Here is a 16,382-nt window from a genome sequence, read left to right as displayed (position 1 = left end):
CACCAATCACTCCCCACCCATCACTCCACATTTGTGCCTCCCAGCAAGAAGGGACTGGGTTCAATTCTCGGCTCTGCTGTTTGCTGTGTGGAGTTTATATGTTCTCGCTCTGTTCTCCTTCCGTTCTGCAGAGTGTGTGTGAGTGGAGTTACTTTGCTCTCTCCCTCTTCTGCATGGGTTTGCTCAGGGTTCCCGCAGTTTCCTGCCATAGCTAAAGAACACGTAACATCCCCATGCTGAAACATTATACTATAACTTACCCTTTTGGGATTGTACACAGCAGCAACACCCCTCTACTGCTAAAACTTGGTAGGAGCGTATTGAAAAATAAATGGTCTTTACTTTTTGTATAATTGGCCTTGCCTGGTTGTACAAGTGAGATCACGCTCGATACTAATTCCCCCGACAGGTTCGTCACCATTTACACGAGTTAGACTTGGTAAAGATGATGTTCTGGAGCAGGTGCAAGTGGAGAGAAGCCTTATCATGAAAAATCCAGAAACGGCAAAGAAGGTGGTTTGGGTACCTTCATGATAAAGGAGGTTCTGGAAATATCGATGTTGAGAAAGAGGTCAAGAGTCAGAAGCATGAAAACGCTGCTTGATGACTGAAAGTAGGTATGTAAGAAGGGGCAGCCATTTAGTGAAATGACAAGGAAAGCTGAAGGTCGGTCGGACAGGATGGAGAGAGCTTCAGTCGTGCCGTCGAGCAGATGACTAATGAAGATGATTCTTAATAAAAATGTTAACCGTGGTGCGTTTCCCACCCATGTGACCTCTGCCTTCCTGCTCCTCATTCTCCATTCCTATCCCGGGCCACCATCTCCACGTCCACTCCATATTCCTTTACATCCTGGGTTCACCACCTCCAAATGCCTCTATCTAGGCCCTGCCTCTCCATCCCGCCCCCACCCCCCGGCACTTTCATGGTCAGTCACATTCCTTGTTCCCGTGTGGGTGTCCTCTTCTTGCAACGCACCATAGCTGTCTTGAGCCGGCTTTTCTCCGGCTTGTCTGAGATGGAAACCACCCACTCTTGCCTTCTTCCTCATCCCGTCATCCCTGAGATCAGCGTCACCGTCATCCTCAGCACAGCGTGTGCGTATGTACGTTGAACTTCTTTAACACTATACGTAGCGAACCATGCTAATCGGAGGTGCCGGGGATAAGGAAGGGAAAGGACAGTGCTGGGAATGAGCATCGTTGTGTGCATGTGTTTTGGTTTCCAGAGGGGTTTGGAATGTCCCGTACATGTCGAGTGTGTACATGGTGAACGGCTCACTCCTCCGGGCTGAACTGAAGATGAAGAACATATTTATGCTGAACAAACAGGACTCCGACATGACCTTTTGCGTGAATGTCCGGGCCCTGGTAGGTCTGCACAAACACTGGGGGAGCTCTTCCCTTGCCGTCACGCATGCACGCACATTTCCATCTGCGCAGTTACACAACGTGCTCAGAGACATCTCCCCTCCCGGGAGCCCAAAAAAGATAGTTGGGGCAAGTGCTAGTTAGCGAGCAGCTATTAAGGCTGGCACGGCATGCAAAGGGGTGGGTGGTCAGCACTACGCCCGGTCACCTTTGTCTCCCCAGTGGTGATGTTTATACACCGCAGCAGGTACTAATTCGAGGCTGAGTCGACATAGGGGAGCCTCGGGGTCGTTTCAGATATTCGTCACTGATATTGGGGAATCGAACGTGGGTCGCTGGGTTTGTAGCGTAGTTCACTACCAAACGTGCCCACAGCAGAACGTACAGCACTGCATGCGCGTGGCCACATCTCGCACCCATTACATGAGAGCGCACGCTGCTTCTACCACACGCCCACCGTGTTTAAAAGCCCGTGTTGGCCTTGAGCAGTGGCTCCCGGTGTGAACACATCCTATATCACAATTAACAAATAAATTCGACACACTCGTCAACAACAGTGCCTTAACAAAGAAAAATATAAAATCGGCCCACGTTTTAAGAAATGGCCCTTCTTCATAGCATGTTTGTATGAATGTTGAACTTCTTTTGCACCGTACGTAGCGAACCATGCTAATCGGAGGCGTGGGTGAAGGACCACAAACTAAACACAAAAACAGTTCTAAAGAAATGAGTTTTCAATCTAGATTGAAAGTGCATAGCTCCAGTGGCTTCCTAATATCGGAAGGAAGAGCGTTCCAGACTGCCGCAGAAGCTTCAATTGCGTAGCATTTCCATTGTGCTATGAAGAAGGGCCAATGCCCAAAACATCGCCGAAATTAAGGTCTGCGCAAGTAAGTACAAAATAATTACTAGCATTGTTGTACATTTATTTTTGAGGCAGTGTTGCTGATGAGCGTTTCGAGTTTATTTTTTTACATTTGAAGGCACAGAGGGCTCGCCGAGCAGCACTCACCCGGTGGGCTAGATGGAGGCTGGCTGAATTTTTCCACGCGACTGCGGAGCACAGCGCCCAGAACATCGAGCGGCCACAGCGCACTCCGATGCCCTCCGTTGAGACCGGGCATTGCGACGACTGAGCCGTGGCTCTCTGTGAAATGGAGGTTTCATTCGTTTATCCTCGTACATGAACATTCACCACCGTTCCCCCGTGTTCCTCTTCATTTGTGCGTCGCAGGGTGTGTTTATGTACATCACAAACGTGGTGGAGTTTGGCCGTTTGATCACGATGGAAAACTACGACACCTCGCATCTGCACAACGACCTGCGCCAGATCTTCCAGAACCCCTTGGTATGTACATATTGTCGTGTTGCATGTACGTACGAATGGTGAACTTCTTTCGCACTGTAAGTAGCCACCCTTGCGAATTGGGTTGTCATCCCAGCACGAGTAAGCACGATAAGCAGGGCAGACAATCGATTTTCACATTAATTTCCTTTTTTTGAACATCAACAGAACAGCAACTCAACAGCAATGAAGTTAGTTCTCCAGCTATAACTAAGCGTGTCCCGTTCGTCTTGGTTCGTGACCAAGGTTGAAGTTCATGTTCTAGAAAACAACAAGAGGGGTGGGGGAAGTGGTTGGGGGTGGGGGGCGGTGGGCAACATCGGGGTTTGTATTCTAAATGCGCGGGAGAGCTTTAGGCTGTGAGCGTGTCTGTGGGAGCGTGTCTGTGAGTGTCTGTTTGACTCGGCCTCAAATGAGTACCTGGTGCGGTGTGTAAAATATTGCTACTGGAGAGACAAAGGCGGTCGGGCACAGTGTTGGTCACCCACCCCCTCGTGTGACGAATCCACTCGGTGCGCCTGTCATCTGTGGCCAATGGAACCTATGGAGTTGGGACTCTCGCAGGAACATGATACAATCCACGTGATCTGCCAACCCTAGCCCTCTAAGCATGTGGCACCACTGCTGGCTCGGGTGTCGGAGTGCGTGATGATTGTTTTCTATGCACACACACAATCGCTGCATTCAAGTCCGAATTAGTTCTTACATAGCTCCCTGTAGCAGCAGCTGGCAATATGTTACAATTATTTTGTTGTTCGTATATTGAACTTCTTGCGCACCGTACGTAGCCAATGTTCCTAATCAGAGGTGTCCATATTAAGTTGTATCTTTTGATATTTTTTTTTAGGATTGGAAAGACAAATACATTCACGAGAATTACTCTAAAGTTTTAACCAAAGGCTACGTGAAGGAGGTAAGTTCTTGCAAAAGGTACCCCCCCCCCCCTTCATGAATTGCATAACCGGTTTTGGAAACGTCCACGTTTCAGACTCCAGTGCCATCAGTGGCTGTGAGCGTCGCCCCTTTAGTAGCACAGCTCTGGAGCCACAGCCCAACACCGAAGGCTCCAATAACAACATCAATTAAATCATAAACCCAATTGGCGGCGGTAACGTGGCCCAGCGGTAGCATGGTCGCCTCTTGCTGCAGAGGTTCGTGGTTCATTGTGGGCACCGCAGTGGCGAGATGTTAACTACCTCGCTTGGTATACAGGAGGTCGTAGGTTTTATGCCGACCCTGATGCCTGTATATTTAGAGTTTTGCCTGTCTCTCCCCATGGTCGCGTGGACTTTTTCTCCGGGTCCTCTGGTTTTGCCCTCCACATTTAGAATCAACATTCGTTTAGAGTATTTGGCTGCTGTCAATGTCCACTGATAAGCCACTTCGTTGAGCTATCAATTGTGGCCAGGTCGCTTATGAAAACAATCTATATAGCAGCTCAGTGGGCCTTACCTGGTAAAATAAAAAATAGTTTAGTTTATATATTTTGCAGGCTGCCCTGTATAGTCCTGCGGGTGTATTAACCATAACACGCGTCGTCTGCTTCCTGGTGGACGTAAAAGATTAAAGGGACTTGATTTATGGTCGCCACCTGAGCGGGTTCTCTACCCACACAGTACGGGAATATGCATCTCCGTTAGGGTGCCAGGAATTTATTTGTCCCGAGATCTGGTGCCAGAATTGTGTTTCGCTTTATTGCAGGATGCTGCACACTTTCCGATAGGCCTTGGCTAGGTTTGCTCTACAGTAGATAATAAGGTGGCAACACTGGACTGGTTGCCACAAAAACATGAATTTATAAATAAAAATCGTGATGTTATGAAGTTGTTCCACATATAAGTGCGTGCATGATTTTAACATTTCATTCAGCCCGCTATTTGTGTCATTTCTTTTTATTGGATAATTGCCATGTGAATAACTAAAATAGTTGAACATTATTATTGTCACACTATTTTTTATCCCCAATGCTGTTTGTTTGTTTGTTTTGCAGCCGTGCCCAGATGTGTATTGGTTCCCGATTTTTACGGAAGCTGCCTGTGAAGAACTCATTGAAGAAATGGAGCATTTTGGGAAATGGTCAAGTGGTGCCCACAATGTGAGTTATAATCTTATACCCTTGGCGGTGCGATAATAACCCTCGCAGCAGCTTTTGAATAACCATCCAACAAAGATGCTGGGCAAACGTACAAAATCAGCAGGGGATCAAATACGTTTTTCCCTCAATGTACAGTTCTCACCTGATGATGGTTGCTTGTGTTGCAATCGAAACGTCGTGTTTGATATTCATTCTTGATTTGTGATTGGTGGCTGGGTGGCAAAGTGCTCCCACTTGTGCCTCATGGCAAGAAGAGCCTGGGTTCGATTCCTTACTCGAGTTCCTTTCTGTATGGAGTCTGTATGTTCTGCCTCTGTTCTGCGTGGGTTTCCTCCAAGTCCTCTCTGGTTTCTCCCTCTAGCCAAAACATCCCAATGCTGCAAAATGACCTGAAAATTACTCAGTTGGGATCACACACAGCAGCAGCAGCAACATCGCCCCCTACTCCAGACAACTTGGCAGGACCTTCCTGAAAAAGAGTCCCGAGACTCAGTTTTAGTTATTCCTGTAGGGTGAACGAGCGTAGCAGGAACAATGATAATGAACTGAACGCAGATGGTGTTCGCCCAGTGCAGGTTGTTGCACGGGTTGCGCAAGTTGCGTGGGTTGCGTGAGTTGCTTGGGTTGCGTGCTTGGGTTGCGTGCGGTTTCTCTGAGCCGTCCGCTGTGTTGCTCGTGGCAGGACGAGCGCCTGGACGGGGGCTACGAGAACGTGCCCACCATCGACATCCACATGAAGCAGGTCGCCATGGAGCAGGAGTGGCTCAAGTTCCTGCTCGATTACGTGGGCCCCGTCACGGAGAAGATGTACCCCGGGTACTTCACCAAGGTGCGGCCGCCACCACCGCACCCCACCCCACCCCACCGGGCTTCACCCCCACCCCCCCCCCCGTAACGCATGCTAGGGCTGCCACCCTGTCCACAGAGAAAACCCGGATATGTTTCTCAAGTGCGCCTATGTCTATTATCAAAACTGCATGCTGTATCCTGCATTGAAGTTCAACACAATACCGGTACCAGATCTCACTCCCCACTCGCACTGACTACTTAACACTCACATTTACTATTTTAACAAAAACAAAAATCCCCCGTGTAGCCTTAACAGACCATTGGGGCAGTGCTGTTATAGAGCACCTATGAAGGTGGGCACAGCTCATTCGGGGGTGGGTGACGAGCACCACACCCGGCCGCCTCACACCGGGTACTCAATTGGAAGGTGAGTCGACCTAGGGGAGGCCCATGACTGGTTCAGATAATCGTCACCAGTGTTGGCTGTGAGTGGGAATCGAACTCGGGTCACTAGGTTCGTAGTGCAGCGCGCGAACTGCTATACCTCCACACCCCCCAACACAACACTCACTCACTACACTCACTAATTTAACACTCTTATCACTCGCTACTTCCCCACTCACTATTCGCCAATCACACTCATTACTGCTTGCGACTAACAATCATTAATCTACACTCGCCACTTTCCATTCACACTCTCAAATTCTTACACTCACTTCCAGACATATAAACAATATATTTTAGCTTAGGCCAAAAGCCTGCTTCCTATAGCAGCATTAATGATTATTGTTCGGAGTTACGAACGAGCACTTTGCTACGGAACACGAAATCAAACTTCTGCACTGTCTCCAGATTCGTGACGCAGCCGTTCCACGGCTCTCGGATGAGATGGTCGTGCCAAGCAAATTAATGGTTTCACTATGGATAAGAAAATCATTACTAAATACGATGAGACGGTGTGGTGAAACTACCAGTGCTAGGCAATATTATCGGTGACTAGCCACTCCATAGCTGACCGTGACCGGCTGTTTCTCCCATTCTTGGGTGTGCTGCCGACTGAGCATACTGAACAGCCGCTAGGCCAGGCAGCACACGTCTCAAGCAGTGGCAGAGCTCCACACCTTGCTGCACCATGCACTGCCTCCTGCACACGACACGTCCTACTGCACTGCCTCCTGCACACTACACATCCTACTGCACTGCCTCCTGCACACTACACATCCTACTGCACTGCATCCTGCACACTACACATCCTACTGCACTGCCTCCTGCACACTACACATCCTACTGCACTGCATCCTGCACACTACGCATCCTACTGCACTGCCTCCTGCACACTATACATCCTACTGCACTGCCTCCTGCACACTACACATCCTACTGCACTGCATCCTGCACACTACTCGTCCTACTGTACTGCCTCCTGCACACTACACGTTCTACTGCACTGCCTCCTGCACCTACACTTCCTACTGCATTGCCTCCTGCACACTACACGTCCTACTGCACTGCCTCCTGCACACTACACGTCCTACTGCACTGCCTCCTGCACACTACACGTCCTACTGCACTGCCTCCTGCACACTACACATCCTACTGCACTGCTTGCTCTGCTGCACACTACACATCCTACTGCACTGCCTCCTGCACACTACACGTCCTACTGCACTGCTTGCCCTGCTGCACACTACACGTCATACTGCACTGCCTCCTGCACACCACGTCCTACTGCACTGCTTGCCCTGCTGCACACCGTGCTGCGTTTTGCACAGCCTGCTACCAATCGTGCTTCCTGCTTCACATTGCATTCTACGCCGCCGCTGCACCCTGCACACCCTGCTGCACATTGCATGCTCCGCACACCGCTTGCACCTGGACCCTACACACTGCTGCTGCGCTCCGCACGCCCTGCTGCACAACTCTGCTTTAGTCTGCGCTTTTGCCCTGAAGTTTAGCGCTGCGTATCTGTGCGCAAGTAGAATTATAGGAAGTGAGATGTCCAAGATCATGAGACGGCCCGCAGCATCCCCACTTCCACTGTGTGCCCTCTGTGGCTCCCCCAGTGCCAGTCCAACATGATGTTCGTGGTCCGCTACCGGCCGGACGAGCAGCCCTCCCTGCGCCCCCATCACGACGCCTCCACCTTCACGATCAACATCGCGCTCAACAGCGTGGGGGTGGACTTCCAGGTACCCTCTCCCCTTCCCTCTCCCCTTCCCTCTCGTGTTCCTTTTGTACGTATGTTTGGTGAACTTCTTTCACACCGTACGTAGCTAATTGGAGGTTGCGGATGGAAGGACAACAAACGAAACACAAAAAGTAGTTCTAAAGAACATAGTTTTCAATCTTCTCCGCTTCCCTCTCCTCGTACTCAACCTTCTTATGCCTGTCCACAGTGCCTCCTATCCCTTTGTCAGTATACGTCAAGTGTGTGTGTTTGTTTACGTGTCATTACGTGTTCGGTATGTATATGGGTGGGTGGCAGTGTGGCTCAGTGGTAACCACTCGTGCCACACAGCAAGAAGGCCCTGGGTTTGATTCCAGACTACGGTGCCTTTCTGTGTAGAGTGAATGTTTCCCCCGGATCTGCATGGGTTTACACTCCAGGTACTCTGGTTCGCCTCCCTCCTCCCATAGCTAATAAAACCAAACGATGTAACTGGTATTTTGCAAACATTCCAATTCTGAAAGATTTTGGATGCTCGCTCTCCGAATTGGCGCGCACAACGTGGTGCATCCCAACACTGTTGCCAAACGCCCCCGCGCTGCGATTAACGCCGCGGGCGTTTTTCTGGCTGGCTGACGCCGCGTCCCCTCCCTTGTGGCGTCTCCGCAGGGCGGGGGCTGCAACTTCTTGAGGTACAACTGCAGCGTGACGGCCCCACGCAAGGGCTGGGCCTTCCTGCACCCTGGCCGCCTGACGCACTACCACGAGGGGCTGCCCGTGCTCAACGGCACGCGCTACATCGTCGTCTCCTTTGTGGACCCCTAAGCTGGGTCCCCACGGCGAAGCCACACTCCACTTCTCCCTGTACCCCCCACCCACCCGCCGCCCTCCGCCGGTGCCTGTGAGCCACGCAGCACAGCAGAACAACCCTGAAAATCCAAGCGGTGGTTTCTGTGGCATTACTCTGGACACTGGTGGCCCCATCAATTGCCGACTTTGTTTATTTAAAACGTAAAAAAAAGCTGCACACACCAAATAACGTGCTAAGCGAATTGAAGCCGGTTTTTAATGGTTCGTGAATGCCGTTCAGAACGAGCGCGTGCAGTTATGTCACAAGCTGATCTCAGACATCACAAATCAAATCTGCCAAAAGGGATTTTGCTCTGCGGCCTAGCTCCCCAAGCTCGACCTGTGCACATGCACTGATTTGTTTTATGTAAAAACACTCATTTGGCCGTGGAAGACCCTGGGAAGTCCCTGGGAATGTCCCGTGTCCCTTAGTAAGAAGTGCATCCTTAAAACTTCAACAGTGTGGGCAGCATAACCAGATTTGACTCTGTAACCTTCTTGAAACTCTTCGATATTTTTACATCCACAATACTGTTAACAGTGAACAGTATTTCCCTGCTGGGTGCCACTGTAAAGTTTATATTTGAAGGGATTTTTCCTCGTGAGAATTTCAACCGTAGTTTTGTTATACACCACGAGTAAACGCTGATGGCAGGTCCCACTCACCTGCAGAGCGCTTGCATGTTCAAGGCCAAGCAGACTTCAATGCCTTGTGAGCCGTGACCTCGATTTCCGTGGCCAATTTCACGACATCGGTGTAAACGATGTGACACGACGTAGGCCATCGCCGATTCCGTTGTTTATCCTGAAGGGAATTGCCTTGTGTAGCAGCAGCAGCCGCCGATCAGCCTCGTCATTTCTCCCCGTCAGATCCAGAGCGATCTCCAGGTATCCTGGCTCCCTCTGCGTGGGACGGGCTCATTGACCACAGATTACCGCCAAACGGAATGCTCACGCTTCTGCCTCGACCGACCGGGCAACGCAGCCGTGCTGCGTACCGCACGCAGGGTCGGTGGGCCGCACGCGGTGCCGCTCCACATTGGCCGAAACAACGTCGAGCCATATTAGCAAGTGCCCGTCGCTAGCGGCTCTGCCCTTGCAGTCTCTTATCCCGTTGCTCTCAAGAATAGTTCCTATTGCCTCTCGAGTGTCTCAGCTGGAGCTGCATGGGCAGCGGCTGACTGGCCTCGAGTGCTGGTTGAGGGGAGGCGGGTGGACACCATAGAAGACGCGGGTCCACATAGCGGCAGCTCTCGCAGGAGCATCTCGCCTCCGTTACGTGCCAGTCGGTGCCGCACTAACCGTGACCCGTAATCTCTAACGCCAGGTAGATTGCAGAGTGTGCGCGTGCGCGCGTCGGTGCAGTGCGGCACGCGGCTCACCACGCAGTGCCTGCACGGTGCGGCAGGGCGCGGGACGCCTCGCTGCACCGCCGGTGGAGGGAGAGGGGGGGTGGCGCCTCCTCCTCGTGCGACTGGGGGGTTGCCATTCTGCCCTGGTTTGACCTGGCCAGGCCGGCAATGGGCGTCAGCGTTAGGGAAGCGGTTCTCGCGTGTCCGGGTTGACGGTGGACTGCTCGGCGTTGATCGACCTCGCCTCACCCAGGAGCGTGTCCGGGTTTGGTCTGTGTACAAGGTTAGACGGCCTTAGCACGGAGTGCACATACTGAAATGCGACCTCCAGCCTCAGAACAGTTTTATATTGGTCACCCACTTTTTATGCATCATAAGACTTGTGTTTTTTTTATTTTATCGGATCTGAAATAGGCATATAAATTGAGGTAATGTATTAAAATCCCATTTCAATCTAAATGTTCCTGACGTGTATAACACTGAGTGTCACTTTTGGCAAATAGATTTTAAGACTAAAGACACCTTAACATCTGCTAAGCAGAGGTGGGACAAAGTCATTGTTATGCAAGTCCAAGTCGAGTCGCAAGTCATCAAATTCATGACTCGAGTCTGACTCGAGTCCAAGTCACATGACTCGAGTCCACATCTCATAGGTGGGACAAAGTCATTGTTATGCAAGTCCAAGTCGAGTCGCAAGTCATCAAATTCATGACTCGAGTCTGACTCGAGTCCAAGTCACATGACTCGAGTCCACACCTCTGCTGCTAAGTGCCCATCATAATATTGCATCGTTTCTTTCAGCGCTTCCCATATATACACTGTATGAAGTCCTTTTGAATTGCCAGCCTTTTTGATTGGAGTTAACACTGAACTTCACGGAATAATTTTCATTTGAGTCAGGTTATATCGTTTTTAACTCCACGTGGGCTATTCAATGCATATATTTTACGCCTCTTCAATCCATCTCCATCCTCGGCGATGGCAGCAGCAGTTCCGCACTTCCGCATGTCGCGCACTTGGCATAACGCTCCCAGGGGGCAATCTCACTTTGGCTGGAGCACAAGTTTCTTGCACCGCTTTCTCTTCCCCTGTCCGTGACACTTCATCGATCTAAATCGCATTGTAAGCTACGTTCTTGTGACGCAAGTACCTCCGCACCTTCGATTAGCACGGTTGGCTGCGTACACGGTGTGAAATAAGTTCAGTGTACACACAAAGAAGTATTTTCTCAAAAAAGAGATTGTTTTTAATTGCAGTGCATAACTCGCTGATGCCTTATTGTCAAATGGTTCCCCACCTCGAGTGAATTACAGTCCAGTGTTTTATTACCCTGCCATGTCTAATCATGCTTTTAACTTTTTTTTTATGTTTTCAAATGGTGCTTTGGATGAATTTACAATAAAAACATATTTTATTCACTTTGTCGTATGAGGGACTTCATTACAGTATTTTTATGCCGATTTTCAGGAAGGTCCTGCCATGTATTCACAGCAAGGTATACAATGTCGCTGCTGTGTAATCTCAGCAGAGTACATTGGAGGGTAATTTCCAGCATTGGGATGTTTGGCCAATTACCAGTTACGTTGTTTTGTTTTTAGCTCTGGGAGGAAACTGGAAAAGGCGAAGGAAACCCATGCAGGATGGGGAGAACATACTCCTGTGGTGGAAATGGGCTGGAACGCCGTGGTGGGGGGTGAACATTTGAACCTTATTGCATTCCAGAAGGAATCGAGGAATAATCTTTTCTTTAAAAAAAAACTTACAGGTAGACCCCTCGACTATATCAGAGATACCCACAGACACGTACAGAAACCCAGACGTGCACAGAAATCCACGCGCTCAGAGACCCACACGGAGCAAAGCTCTGCCCCTTCTCAGATCTAGTGGGGGGAATAATTAATTTACAGAAAGGCGTCCTCATGTGGGATCTAATCCAGCCCCTTCTTGCTGCAATGCACAAGTGTGGTGCCACAGCAACGGAGCAACTCCGCCAGCGCTGCTATCCCCTCGCACCCCTCCACACGAACGTACGCACACCCCCACTAAACACACCCATGCACCCATGTAGGGTCTCGGGGGGGTCACCTGGTACCATGGGTTTTTACCCGAGGGGCCCCTAGGGGGGATGTCCCACGGTTTCCCAGTGCCAGGAGATTGGCCGACCCCCCCCAGGCCGAATTGCATTGCGGCCCCTGTGAATTAGCTTAAAGTTGTATGGGCACGACGAAGCTCACAGAGCGAACCGCAATGAGAACACTCACAGCACAGGGAAATAGGGCCTCGGGGGCAGCGAGCAGCGCATAAGAGGAGGTGGGGGGGGGAATTCCTTGACCGAGTGAAGCTGGGTATCCGCGGGACGGCCACCCAGATCAAACCGGTTGAGTCCGGGGTGGGGAGGAGTGGTGCGTAAACAATGGGTGAAGGCAACAATGGGTGAAGGAGGCACCGCGCTAGGCAAGGGCGGGGCATCAGTTTAAAATCGAAAGGTAGGCGCCCGATTGGCCGCGCAGGATAACACCACGTGACCCTGGATCTTTGGATTCCGAGGGGATAAAAGGAGGGAGCGAAAAAACGTTGAGCAGTTCTCCAGCCGTTCAGCTGCCCTGTCGGACTCCTAGGCGCTCGCAGCGTCCGAGGGACGCTGGCGAGTGCTGCTACGACTCGACCCCAGACAGAGACCTCTCATACCCTCGTTCCTCCGACTCCCACCGCGTCCGTGGGACACCGTGAGTACGACCGCGAGGTGAGAAGTAGAGTAAGGGTCCACCCAGGGATTGAATAGGAATAGGCTGGGCGCTGCTCGCTGAGAATTTTACTCCGGTCCGTCCATAAATGACGTCATGCGATTTTGGACGATTTTTGACCGCCCCCTTCGTCACACGGCGTCACAAAAAGTCAGATCCCCCCTCAAATATGACGTCACAAAGCTCTGCCCCCCCCAAAAAAAATAAAACATGCTTCAAATCGCTTTAAACTATTGTCATTGTAGTGCATATTTAATGTGGCGCTGCACTGATGTTATTTAAGTCGAACGTGTTGTCTATATTTATTTAAAGTTGCGCATTTTGATGTGACGTCACATTTCTGAAACCCCCCCCCCTTGTCACACATCGTCAAAAATGTCTGACCCCCCCCAGGTGCTTGACATCATTTATGGACGGTCCCATAGACGCGCCATTAATAAACTTTAGCACAGCACCGACGCCGCGTGATTTCTGTGTGTGTGGGGAGAGCGTCGGTGTGGTGTATGTGCGTGCGTGTGAAGCGCGTGTATATTATCATCAATACGGCCGTCGTTGTGCCCGAGTGCTTGTGCCCGCGTGCGCATTTACACAGCGCGTTTTACGCAGTGTGTTTACGACGCGATTATCGCATTCACGGTGGGGCGCGCGTATATTATCATCAATACGGCCGTCTTTGTGCCCGAGTGCTTTTGCCCGCGTGCGTATTTGCACAGCGAATTAAGGCGGACCCAACAGGAGAGGGGGAGGTGCGCGTGGTCACATTCCAGCAGCGGCCGCCGATTAAGGCCGACCAATAGGAGGGCGGAGGGGCACGTGCATATTCATACGACTATTTTTAGCGCGAGCCGTGGTGAGCGAAGGTGCGCCTACGCAGACACGCGCGAGCACGCAGCCACCTCCGCATTAGTGGTGGTGTACTTGGGGAGTGTGGGATTACTCCGGGCAGTGGTGAGCCAGCCACTTAGCCATGTCCCTCAGAGAGGGTGCTGGTGTGGGGGGGCCAATCACCCGATCGGCGGCAACCCCGCGAGAAGTGACCGAGGAGGAGGGGGGCGTCAGCCCCCACACAAGTGTCACCACTGCTCCACCTGGGACCAATGGCCTGTTTGAAACATTTACCCCCCCTGTGGGTAGGTGGCAGGCTAGACAGTGTCTCTTCCTCACTGGGTGCGGACGTACCACGGGGGGTTTGGGAAGCTGCAACACCCTGGGTGGTTTCGATGTTCAGCGCCCTGGTGCGAGCCATTTCCAAGCCTTTGTTTGTTGCGGTTGCACCCGATTCAAGAGCCGAATGGCTCACAGGGCTATACCTAATAAATGAACTTGAACTTGAGAAACTCGACTCAACAGCGGCAGCGGCGGCTCTCGGAGAGCGGAAGGTGGCGTGGGGTGGAGGGGCAAAGGAGTCGTTGAGTGTGTGGGGGGGGGGGCACCGCAGCAGTGACTCACCGCTCAGGAGAAGAGGAAAATTCGGCGGCCAAAGGGACATTTGGTGGTGCCAGGTGCCCTCCCCACACTCCCCCGGCTCCTGGCCCCATTCACAGAATCCGGTGTCTTTGCTCGCATTTTGAGAAGTCATCGCTGAGTGACGCTGCAAAGGATCTCTCCCACAGGAGGCGTCAGTTAGAGGGGGACCCCGGGGGACCCCCCCCCGCCCTGCTGCATGACAAGGCGACCTCGCTGCAGCCCTCACGTGTCCGTCACCGCTACGAGCGACGGATATTTCACCTCCCCATCGAGCGTGTGGTCAGAGGCGCAACTATCAGTAGGGGTGGCAGCGTGATGCGATGCATAGGGGCCCCGAATTAACAGATAAATAAGTAACAACATGTTAAGATGTTTTAGTTTAATGTATTAATTAAAAATAACCTGCGGTCTACCATGGATCAAGCCCCGTTAACGCATTGGCTATCGTGTCAATAGAGAAGCACAGAATCCTAGAGCGATGGGGAAAACGGGATGAAAGCCACACGCACAATAACTCGTGAGTAGTATTGTTACCTTTAAATCTATTTGTATTGTAATGCGAGCGTAAACGGGCTCGCGGGATGTGACGTAACAGGTGGGAGGAGTTAGGGTCACGTGGGGAGAGAGAGAGCTTTTAAGGACAGGAACCGGAAGGGCTCGAGGAGAGTGTGAGAGTAGAGACAGAAGGAGGCCACGCGGGGCAGGAGAAGGAAAGTGGGGTGATCGCCACAGGGTTGGGACTCGGCACCGTCGGCCACCGGTGTCCGGGCACAGAGGCGACAGAGAGCCAGCAGCGGGGCTGCATAGTGAGCAGCAGTGGGGGCTGCAGGTCGGGAAGCAGAGAGGCTGTGTAGCGAGCCAGCAGCGGGGCTGCATAGTGGGCCAGCAACGGGGCTGCAGGAGCGACGGCAGCAGGGGGCTGCCGAGCGGGAGACGGAGGAGACTCTGAGCGAGACGCTGTGCGGGCAAGTTGTACGAACCAATAAAGGACAACGGAGACAGACCCAGTGCAAGAGTCCTTTATTACAGTATTAATACCGTCACCATGAGACTGTCTTCCTCCAAACGGTGCGACTAAATTAATATATATAGTTATAATCTTGATTTGAAGCTTTCGTGACTGCAGGAATCCATACACTTTGGTTCTTTTGGTAAAGTCACATAGGTATAAAATAAAATAAATGACGACGTTTCAGGCGCAACACAAGCGTCCGTCATCAGGTGGGAAAGCATGATCTGCTGCTGAGGCAGACTGTTTTGAAAGGTTTGAAATGGGTGAAGCCCAAGGGTCATAAAGAAGTGGGCGGGGCTAGTTATGTTAATGTGCGAACGGAGTGCGACCTCGACGAGGGCACGGAAGTGGCAATGTTAATGTGAGAGATTAGATGTTAATGTAAGAACGAAGAGTGGTGCAATCCAAAGGCATGAGAGTGCAATCCAAAGGACATGTGAGCATGAGAGATCTAAGAGAGAGGCATAGAGAGAGAGACACAAAGAGTCGTAAATAACAGTTGACATAGGCAGGTAGGATGGAAACATCACAGTCAATTAAGACTTTACCTAGATTTGAAGCTTTCGTGACTGCAAGGATTCATACTCTTAGGTTTTTCGGTAAAGTCACGTAGGTAAAAATAAAAATTTACAAAAGTAAAATAAAAATCACGACGTTTCGGAGGCAACACAAGCTTCCGTCTTCAGGTGGAACCGTCACAGCACGATTGCTGTATCAAGTAAGACTTACTTACCGAAAAAAACCTAAGAGTAAGACTTTACCTGGTCAATAATGATTGCTCAGTTTGTACCCATCTTCTCGATTGAAGTTGTGTCTGTGTTTATATATCTGGATGGCTTCATGAACAAATCTCTGAAGGTAGCCAGTAGGTTTGCAGAGTACCTCCTTCTTGGAAAAATCAATTTCGTGTGAGCCCACAGCGTTAAAACAATGATCAGCAACGGCAGAGGTATTGGTCCTACCGTGTTTCAGAAACATGTCGCAGCCGCCTTTGTCTCCCGAGTAGCGATCTTTTACACACCACACCAGGTAATCATTTGAGACTGAGTCAATCTAGGGGAGGCCCAAGACTGGCTCAAATATGAATCGTCACTCGGCGTCGACCGTGAGCCTGGAACACGACGAGCATTGAACAGCGCTCTTCACAGGACATCATGAATCCCGCACATGTTTTCTGGATCTAAAGAGAGAT

The 16,382-nt window shown here is 51.0% G+C and overlaps 1 protein-coding gene across 1 annotated transcript in view; it reads left to right on the top strand.

The window, feature by feature from the left end:
• The window catches only part of LOC144720188 (procollagen-lysine,2-oxoglutarate 5-dioxygenase 1-like), a 47,485-nt gene extending 37,906 nt beyond the window's left edge, over window positions 1-9,579 (top strand). The window contains exons 13-19 of the mRNA XM_078596685.1: window positions 1,229-1,370; window positions 2,605-2,718; window positions 3,563-3,628; window positions 4,706-4,810; window positions 5,493-5,639; window positions 7,663-7,788; window positions 8,436-9,579. Of these exons, the coding sequence (XP_078452811.1) occupies window positions 1,229-1,370; window positions 2,605-2,718; window positions 3,563-3,628; window positions 4,706-4,810; window positions 5,493-5,639; window positions 7,663-7,788; window positions 8,436-8,591 (856 nt within the window). The 3' untranslated portion in view covers window positions 8,592-9,579. The remainder of the gene's footprint in view (window positions 1-1,228; window positions 1,371-2,604; window positions 2,719-3,562; window positions 3,629-4,705; window positions 4,811-5,492; window positions 5,640-7,662; window positions 7,789-8,435) is intronic.
• Window positions 9,580-16,382: the final 6,803 nt, after the last annotated feature.

Source organism: Lampetra planeri, chromosome 8 (assembly GCF_965212315.1).
Source record: "Lampetra planeri chromosome 8, kcLamPlan1.2.h2, whole genome shotgun sequence".
Taxonomy (NCBI): Eukaryota; Metazoa; Chordata; class Hyperoartia; order Petromyzontiformes; family Petromyzontidae; genus Lampetra; species Lampetra planeri.
This window is presented reverse-complemented; position numbering and strand designations above follow the sequence as displayed.